This window comes from Orycteropus afer, unplaced genomic scaffold (assembly GCF_000298275.1).
Source record: "Orycteropus afer afer isolate SDZICR_OR568_19922 unplaced genomic scaffold, OryAfe1.0 scaffold00070, whole genome shotgun sequence".
Classification (NCBI taxonomy): Eukaryota; Metazoa; Chordata; class Mammalia; order Tubulidentata; family Orycteropodidae; genus Orycteropus; species Orycteropus afer.
In genome coordinates, this window is record NW_006921657.1 from 7035743 (window position 1) to 7045645 (window position 9903).

General features: G+C 40.6%; 1 protein-coding gene across 1 annotated transcript in view; it reads right to left on the reverse strand.

Annotated features, from left to right (window-relative positions):
* Positions 1–1419: 1419 nt before the first annotated feature.
* Positions 1420–9903, reverse strand: part of EIF4EBP2 (eukaryotic translation initiation factor 4E binding protein 2) — a 37899-nt gene continuing 29415 nt past the window's right edge. Inside the window, exons 2-3 of the mRNA XM_007940655.1 lie at positions 2859–3044; positions 1420–1451 (exon numbers count right to left, since the gene is read on the reverse strand). Coding sequence (XP_007938846.1) covers positions 1420–1451; positions 2859–3044 — 218 coding nt within the window. The remainder of the gene's footprint in view (positions 1452–2858; positions 3045–9903) is intronic.

Consider the following 9903-nt stretch of genomic DNA (forward strand, 5'->3'; position numbering starts at 1 on the left):
CAGGAGACAAAGAATGGTGACAGAGAACAGTAAGTCTTCCATAGACACTTCTCACCTCCCTAACACTGGAAGATGTTTAATTAAAAAGTTGCTGTTAAAAATTGTACTGAAAACATATCTAAAAATAGGTCTGTAGTCATCTTAAAAATAAAAGGTCACTACTCAGATAAGAGTGACAGATATTGCCAGATACCAACACTTGAGGTATCTTTGATATAAATTTGAAAAATTGCCTGCCAGAGAAAAAGCAAGGAGTGAGAAGAAAAGGGGAACATTCAAAGTACAATGGGGAAAGTAAGAAAATTAGGAAGTACACACTTATAAGCCCATGCTTATCTATCCCAGCAGCCAAACAAAGCAGGCCCAGAAAAGAAAAATTTTTAGTTTTTTTCTTAGAACATTCTGAAAGTCAACTCTAAACTCAAAATGTAAGAAACTGCCATCTGAGACAAATATCACAATCACGGGGCTACTGAGACTGGGTACTCAAATGGTTCATTTTTAAGTATTAACTGGGACAACACTATCATCAGGCCTTATCCATCAACTGGAGGCATAAGTGCCTCTGTTACTTGGTGAAGACCTGCTTTGGGAGCAGACAAAATCATCAGGGTATCTCATAGGGCGTAAAAGAGTCTGCAAGCAGCAAGATGCAAGCAGAGAGGAAATAGGAAAGAACAGATGGTTACCAAGGGCTCCCCTCTGATGGAGAGTTTTGTACAAATGTACTAAGTAAAGGAATAAGAAGATGAATACCAAAGACAAAAGACACTCCTCCCAGAAGAAGAAGGGGAAGCAACCTTAAAACAATGTCAGAGGGTAATGCTACCAGAGTTGCACAAACTGTACTTTGTCCCTAAGGACCAATACCAAAGGGAAAAAGCAGCTCTCCTTTTATTATTTCCCACTAATGTTTTTTTAAAGACCCCCAGACCCAGACTTTTGCAGCATTGGACCACAAGTGGCATATAGTCAGGTGAAGCAGAGGGTAAGGAACATGAAAAATGCTGAACACATCAAACCTGTGTACTCTTCCCCAGACTTCCCAGTCAGGTAGCTATTGGTAGGCTGATATTTTGAGTTGGGACTTTTTTTTTGGTCTCAATAGAAAAATAACTAGGGAGGTCTGAGTTTACTCTGAGGCTGCTTAGTTCTGAGCTGTTTAGTTCATAGAAATATGCTAAGGGCCTTCAATCAAACCTATCTAACTGGGAAGGGGACCAAGAAATAGGGAGAGGAAACAGTCAGATGAAGCTCATCTTTGCATCGTTTGGCACCCGGAGGAGGAAGAAGAGGTGGAGACTGCAATGGGGACTGCTGGTACTGCCTTTTCTGTCTTCTCACGGTGGATCCTATTGGCCAAATCAGGGACATGCAGGTATTGGTGTTGCTGCTTTTCTTCTGTTCCTTGCAGGACAGTCAGATGTCCATCTCAAACTGAGCGTCATCCCCTAGTTAGAATGAAGAAAATGAAAAGTTTAGCACAAAAAGGAAATGCTAACTGTTATTCCCTCTACATAAGGATCAAAAGTAATTCAAACTGCCCCATTCTCTGATGCTATAAAACAAAACCAATGCATGCTATGATATGGATGAATCTTGAAAACATTAGATGGAATGAAATAATCTAGACACAAAAGGACAAATATTGTATAATCTCACTGACATGAAATATCTAGAAGAGGCAAATGCATAGAGACCAAAGTTTATTAGTGGTTCTAGGAGCTAGAAGAGGGGAAATAGGGGAGTTATTGATTAATGGGTACTGAGTTTCTATTTGGGTGATGAAATCTTTTGGAAATAGATAATGAAGGTGATTGCACAACATGATGAATGTAATTAATGTCACTGACTTATATACTTAAAAATGGCAATTTTGTTGTTATATACATTTTACCACAATTGGGGGAAAAAATAGTAACAACTGAGCTCCTGGAGAGCTCTTTGCCATCTATCATGTCAGCACACTTTTCCCGCAGCCTGGAACTCTGGCCCTGCCCTGAATCCTCCCTTTGTCCATTAAAACCTCATTGGGAATCTGAGGAAATAGAATACTAGCTCAGGCACAGAGGTCACCAAATGCAACCCCAGAATTTTCACTTCAGGAGCTAGCCATTGCCGCCTCCCCGTTGTGCTCCACAGAGAGATAGAGAAGTCACCACTCAAGTGTGTATGCGCCTTAGGCATATAGGGAATAATTATTTAAATATCACAGGCAGTTCTGGAAAATGGCAGAAACAAATCACATTGTTTTTCCTCACACCATAAAAAAGACATTATTCTTGTAAGAAACAAGGTCTATTTGCTGAAGGTGATGGAAACAGAAGGCTATTACATTCTAGATTTTGTTTTGTTTTTTTGTGTGCGTTTTATCCCTAATCCAATTTAGTCTAGGCTAGGCAGTCTTTAAAGGCATGCTTCAAGAAGTCATCTTTGGAGTTTCCCATTCCCTGATTTTGGATCCTCCCTCTCCCACCAAGTAGATTATATTTTACTATCATTGATTAATAAGTATGTTGATTATATTTTGCTATCAATGAGATGGATTGACAGAGTGGCTGCAATGATGGGCTCAGGTATAGCAAGGATCATGAGGCTAGCACAGGACCAGGCAGTGTTTCATTCTGCTGGGCATAGGGTCACTATGAGTAGGAGACGACTCGACGGCACCTAACAGCAACATCATCATTGAGAACTTAGGATTTCCAGAGCATTTCAGTAAACCTTGAAGGGGACTGAAAAATCCTTTGATGCATACAACTGAACATCAGTTGTAACTGAAGCATCAGCAATTTTCCAATCTACAGATGACTGGCATTTAAAGTCCCAGAACTACCCTAACAGGGACATTCTCTTACCAACTGCATGCTTCCTGTCATGACTGTTCAAGTTGTTCAAATTGTTTACTTCTACTTTGGAGTCTTCAATTAAGGTGCTAGGACTAGTGACTCCAGGAATATTGGGCAGATGGCAGGGCGGGGTCTGAGCCATGGGAGAATTGCGACGATCCAACAGAAACTTTCGATCATATATGATTCGGGTTCCTGGAAAACAAGAGTTGCGAATAGTTTGAAACTAATTAAGGTGCTATCAACATATAACAATACCCAAGAATTTAGTTTAAATCCCATCTAACCCTTAAGGATTTTGCAATTCAAGGAAAGAGGACAAGCGAGCTCTGGTTAGAGCTTCTGACCTCTCACGGCCTCTGACCAGGTACCTCCGATCTGGAATGCCCCTTCCTCCTCCTCTTCCTGGTTCTACTTATCCTTCAAGACGCAGTTCCAATATCATTTCCTTTATGAAGCCTTTTAAAACACCTTTCCCACAGTCTCACACCTCACTCATGACACATCACTATTACAGGGCTTCTTACACTTGAAATTGCCAATTTATCTATCTGCCTTTAGAGATGTGTATTCCTTCTGCCAGGTCTATCTATGTCTTTAACATTAAGTAGATCTTCAAAAGCTTTTTAAATGACGGAATAAATATGTGAAAAAAAAGTCAAAATGCAATAGCCACCTTCTTTAGGTAAAAGGCCTTCCAAAGAAGCACTAAGAACATTCTTCCCAGCGTTATGGGAAAAATTGGAACTCTATTCTACAAAACAGAATCTGCTTACCTATAAGTGCTTATGTTTTAGAAACAATAGTTCTGATTACTAATAATTTGTAACTTTATCTAATAAGCTAGTGATGAAAACCTGCCACTGTCTATCCCTCTGGTCATGGTCTTCCCACACAACTAAGTGACAGTTTGGAGTGGTTTGTTTTTTGATGTTAGCCAAACACAGTGGAAGCCTGGAGTTCTGCTGATATTCTAAGTAACAGCTGGCTTGGTAAGAGAGAACGTGGTGATCAGTTAGTGGGGGCAAACTATTGGAGAAGGGATGGTAGCCCAGTTTATCTGCCATCCTACCTAAGTAAACAAAGTAAGACAGTCATATGGTAGTATCTTCCTCACAATAGGCCTAAATCCAGAAGAAAAACTTGCCTTAAGGGTTTAGGCATCCAAGTGAAAAGAAATATATTATGTATAAAGTATTACATATAAAATTACCCAGTTTAAAGGGGTAGAATCTAAATATTGCATGTCTGTAAAATGCCTTGTATTTATATTCTCAAGTGGAAAGAAAAAAAAAAAAAAAAACTCCTGTCATGTTATAATAAGGATAGTCTTGCTCAGACATATTTCCTCAAACACCACATGATTGCTACACCCCAGGAAACAGAAGAATAGAACAGCTGACAAATCCATCTGAAATATGAGGGAGCAACCAGAAGAAAAGCAAGGCATGAGGAATGGAAACTCTGGAGTCTTCCCAAAGAAGAGACACGACTAATACTTAATCTAAAAAAATAATGCCAACTTTAAGTTAAACAGTTGGGAAATGGATTGAAAACTCAATGAGTTTCTTAGGATTAACATTCACTTTAGCACATATGCAAGGAGCTCTGGTGATGCAGTGGTTAAGGCATTGGGCTGCTAACCAAAAAGTCCATAGTTTGAACCTGGCGCTCTGCGGAAGAAAGATAAGGCAGTCTGCTTCTGGAGAGATTTACAGTCTTGGAAAACCAGTGGAAGTTGGAAGTTGCTATGAGTTGGAATCAACTAGATGGCATTGGGTTTGTTTGTTTGTTTTAGTTTGCATAAATGCTAGTAAATAACTTCCTTTGGACTGGATGAAAAAGAGAGCCAAATGAGTCTTTCCTAAGTTTTGAGAAAACAGTCAGATAAAGACTCTACTGCCCCCTCCACATCTTTGAGTTAACAACTACAATTAAGCAGTAAACATATTATGTTCTAGATAATATTACAAAGTCAGTCAGTAACAGGAAACAATGACTTAAGTTTCTCAGAATGGAAATGGATCTGGGATGTTCTCAGAAGGCCATGTATCAGCACATGCAGGCATGTCAAAACAAAACCTTTAAGGTTTTCAAACCAACTCCAAAGAATATTAAATTTCCTTTTACTATCTATTTCTGTTGTAAATACACTGCACAATCATACTTAAAAATATCTAGCTCTCGATCTCTCTGTTATAAGCTAAGAAAACTATTGTATCCTTATTGGAACCCACTAGTAACAGGTTTTTTTGGGTTGCTGACCTACAGATATCTGCAAAAGAGTCACCTTGAATGCTTGTTAAAAAACAGATTCTAACTGGATTGCAATCTCTGGGAATAGAACCTGGGAATCCTATTTTTCTTAAATTCTGCAGGTGATTCTTATGTTCATTAAAATTTAAGAACTGCTGTGATTGGAGAAAGGATTCAACTTCATTCTTCCTCCAAAATCCTAGTTACAGTGGTTTAAGATGCAATATCAAAGAATTAGAAAGATGGAAAGGGCTATAGTGATCACATATAATGTTTCATATTCAATAAAGTTTCTCATTTTGACAGATGGTGAGACCGAGGGAAGTGACTTAATCAGGTCACAATGCTAACTAGAGGCAGAATCATAATGAAAACTGCTTTCCTGACTCCTAGTGGAGCACTTTCTACTCTAACACACAGTCTCCAACAGTGGGATCAAGTTGTCTGAAGTGAAAGGAGTAGAAGGGTCACTGCATTACCAATTAAAATAAGAAGGAAAGGAGCAGATGGCTGAAGTTATTTCTATGACAGAGACCACCAAGCATTTGCCCTAAAGCACTGCTTCTCTATCTGGGAGTTACCACCCTCTAGGGAATAGTATTACAGACATTGGTGGAGGTGGTTTTTGTTTGGTTTTGGTCTTCTCGTTTGGCAAGGCTTCAGTAATTACTATTTTATACATTCTTAATCCTTATATTTCTTTTTATGTGATAGAGAAACACTGTTTTAAAACTTACGTGAATTGGTAAATTATACAATCTAAAAAAAAATTACTTCACAATAGCACAATGAGGTATTAACAAAATACGGGTAATAAAAGGGATGGGGATCTCTAAAGGACAGCATGGCAGAAACTACCTGAAACTGAACTTGACATTAAGATTTTAACCTTAGCAGAAAACCTTTGCATGCCTCCCTCCAATCCACAGTCCCTGGAGAACAGGTGGAAAAGTTGGAAATCATTCATTTCTGATTTAAGGATGACACAGTCATATTCTTTTAACTTCTTATTGGGATTTAGAAGAAAGTTTACAAAGCAAATTTGTTTTCCATTCAACAATTCATACACATTTTGATTGATGACATTGACTGCAATCCTCCCAATGTAATAGCACTCTTTCCCCTTCCTTTGTGTGATGTTTCCATGCGTCCTTTTTTCCTGTCTCTTCCAGCCTTCTGAGCTTTATCCCTGGGCAAATGCTGCCTTTTTGATCTCATGAGGTTGGTTGTTCAAGACAGTGCATACCTCTCTGGTGTTACTGTTCACCTTAAAGGCCTGTCTACTGTTTGGCTGAAAGTTTAGTTCCAGGCTTGAAATGTGTCTAAGGACCACTGTCTCAGGGTTTCTAGTTTCCAGTTTCTATCACAACAGTAATCCTGGTCTTACTATTTTCAGTTTTGTTCCACATTTTTCTCCCACTCTATCTAGGACCTTCTATTGTGATCCCTTTCAATGTGGTAAGCAGTGGTGGCAGGGCACCATCTAGTTCTTCTGGTCTCAGGGTTGTGGAGACTGAGGTTCCCACAGTCTGCTAGACCTGTGGACTAATTGTTTCCACATATCTTTGATTTTCTTCACTTTTCTTTGCTTCAGACAAGGAAAGACCAATAGTTGTACCTTAGATAGCCATTCATAAGCTTTAAATACCCTAGTTGCTACTCACCGAAGTAGGATGTCAAACACTGTTTGTGGACTATGTTATGCTTTCATGTCCCCTAAGATTATGGTCCTGAACCCCCAGGCCCAGCAACTTATATCCTATTTTAAGTATCATTTTAGGACAAGAGAAGTACAAATTTATCTTCTTCTCCCTTGGTCTGAAAGATAACAACTATAGTAACAACTCAAAAAAACATATGGAAATTATGAGGAATGAGAAACGAGACAACTTAGTCTCTAACTTTCAAAAAATGAACAATTTGACTTATTTTGGATGGAAATTTTTCTAATACCAGTATAAAACTTTCTACTACCTTAAACAAAAAATGAGAGCTCTGGTGGCATAGTGCCTAAGGCCATTTGACTGCTAACCAGAAGGCTTGTGGATCAAACCCACCAGCCACTCCTCGGAGGAAGGTTGGGCAATCTACTTCTAGAATGATACTGCCTTGGAAACCCAAGAAGGGGTGGCTTTGAGTCAGATCTGACTGGACTGCAGTGGGTAAATGCGGTGTAGTAAATTACTTAGTGTGGCTTTTCTACCCATAAGTCTTTGTAAACTCCAAGGTGGGATTTTCTATGAGCAACTGAGGAGCTCCTGATTGCTGAAGTTGTCCACCTGGAGTATTTCTGTTGGGAATGGCACAACACAATGTTCTGGGAGGTGCCCACTCTCTCTCAAGTGCTTAGAGTTCTGATGCTATGATTGGCTAGTTTGACCACCCTACCGGGCTCAAAAGGAGGCCTCCTAGAGGCAGAACTCTCTCTGACTGCTGGTTGAGGAAGACGTGCTGCTGAAAGGGACACAGGCTCCTGAGACACGCGTTGCTGGGAAAGAGACGCAAGAGACACGCATTGCTGAGTGAGACATTGAGGGACCAGCACTGCTGGGAAAGAGACTGTGAGAGACTGTTGGCTGAGGGATGGTGGGCTGGGAGAGAGACTGAGCATTTTTCCTGAACTCAAATTGTAGCCTGGTGCTTTCCTAATAAACCTCATAATCTGTGAGCTCTGTGTGGCCACTGCAGCGAATTATCGAACCCAGAGGAGAGGTGGTGGGTGCTTTGGAAGGAACAGTTGGTGAAAGGGCTGGAGGGAGGCAGCATGTCTGGCCTGGCAGGAATAGGCCTTGGGTTACTGCTGGTAATCCTGTCTTCCTCTTGTAGGGTTAGAGGAGGTCGGAAGATGTGGCCTCCTTGCCCTTTTTGCAGTAAACAAAAAATAATTCAGTCCTTTCTTGATGAATCAGAGTCGTTACTATGAAAATCATTTATTATACTATGTTGCGACCTAAAAGCCTCAGAGCATATTCAGTTTCCGCTGTTTATTTTCCTTATTGTTGTTGTTGTTAGATGCCCTCCAGTCGCTTCTGACTCATAGCGACCACATGCACAGCAGAACAAAACACAGCCTGATCCTGCGTCAGCTCCATGATCCTTGCTATACCTGAGCCCACTTTTGCAGCCACCATGTCAATCTATCCCACCGAAGGCCTTCCCCTCTATTGTCGACCCTCCACCTTACCAAGCATGACATCCTTCTCCAGGGAATGGTCCCCTCTGACATGACCAAGTAAGATGAGACGAAGTCTGGCCATTCTCGCTTCCAAGGAGCATCTCGGCTGCACTTCCTCCAGGACAGATCTGTTAGTTCTTTTGGCAGTCCATGGTACCTTCAGCATTCTTCGCCAGCACCACAACTCAAAAGCATCAACTCTTCTTCAGTCTTCCTTATTCATTGTCCAGCTCTCACATGCATACAAGGCGACTGGAAATATGGCCTGTGTCAGGCACACCTTAGTTCTCAAGGAGACATCCTTGCTCCTCAGCACTTGAAAGAGTTCCTTCGCAGCCAACCTGCCTAGTGCTACACGTCGTCTAATGTCCTGACTGCTGCTTCCATTGGCATCGATTGTAGAACCAAGCAATGTGAATTCTTTGACAATCTCAATCTTTTCTCCCTGTATTTTGATGCTGCTTATTGGTTCAGTTGTGAGGATTTTTGTCTTCCTTATATTGAAATGTAATCCATACTTCAGACTGTGTTCCTCAATCTTCATCAGTAAGTGCCTCAAGACATCCTCACTTTCAGCAAGCAAAGTTGTATCATCAGCTTATCTCAGGTGGTTAATGATTCTTCTTCCAATCCTGATGCCACGTTTTTCTTCATATAGTCCAGCTTCTCGCATTACTTGCTCAGCATATAGATTGAATAAGTGTGGAGAAAGGATACAACCCTGACGCACTCCCTGATTTTAAACCATGCAGTGTCCCTTTGTTACGTTCGAACGACAGGTCAAGGTACAGGTTCCTCATGAGTACAATAAAGTGTTCAGGAATTCCCATTCTTCTCAATGTTATCCATAATTTGTCATAATCCACACAATCAAATCTTTGCATAGTCAATAAAGCACAAGTAAACATCTTTCTGGTATTCTTTGCCTTGAGCCCAGATCCATCTAACAGCAGCTATGATATCCCTTGTTCCATGTCCTCTTCTGAATCCAGCTTGCACCTCTGGAAGTTCTCTGTCAATATACTGCTGTAACCGTTTTTGAATTATTTTCAGCAAGATCTTACTTGCGTGCGATATTAATGATATTGTTTGATAATTTCCACATTCTGTGGGACCACCTTTCCTTATACTTCACAGAAATAAAATTGCCAGAGTCTTGTGTCTCACCCTCATCCTCCCTTATAGTTTCATCTCCTCCTTCACTGTCAGCCTAAGAAATGCTCTTTTTCCATGCAGGCTCTCACCCTTTACACCCATCCTAACTTGATGCTTCTAATCTGTTGGGCTTGGAAATCAACCATCTGTTTAGAACTCTAGGTAAATAAGAACTAATAGGCTGAGAGGGGGCCTGATGACTTTCCAAAGAACAAAAGGAAGCTGTTTTAGTAGAAGGACTTTGCACATTTGTTGTGTCACCCCCATTTTTATTCATGGGTATGTTTCAGAAGGGTGAGGCAGTGTGTTGCAATTGTTTTTACCTAACACAGTATTGTGTATGTAAAAGTGTTTACCTTTGCTGCCTGTACCTCTTGTGCACCTCTCCACACCTTCCTTTTCCTTAGTGTTAGTGGGCTGGTTGATAGCTTTTGGGTATGTTGCCTTTTCCTTCAACTAAATCAACAT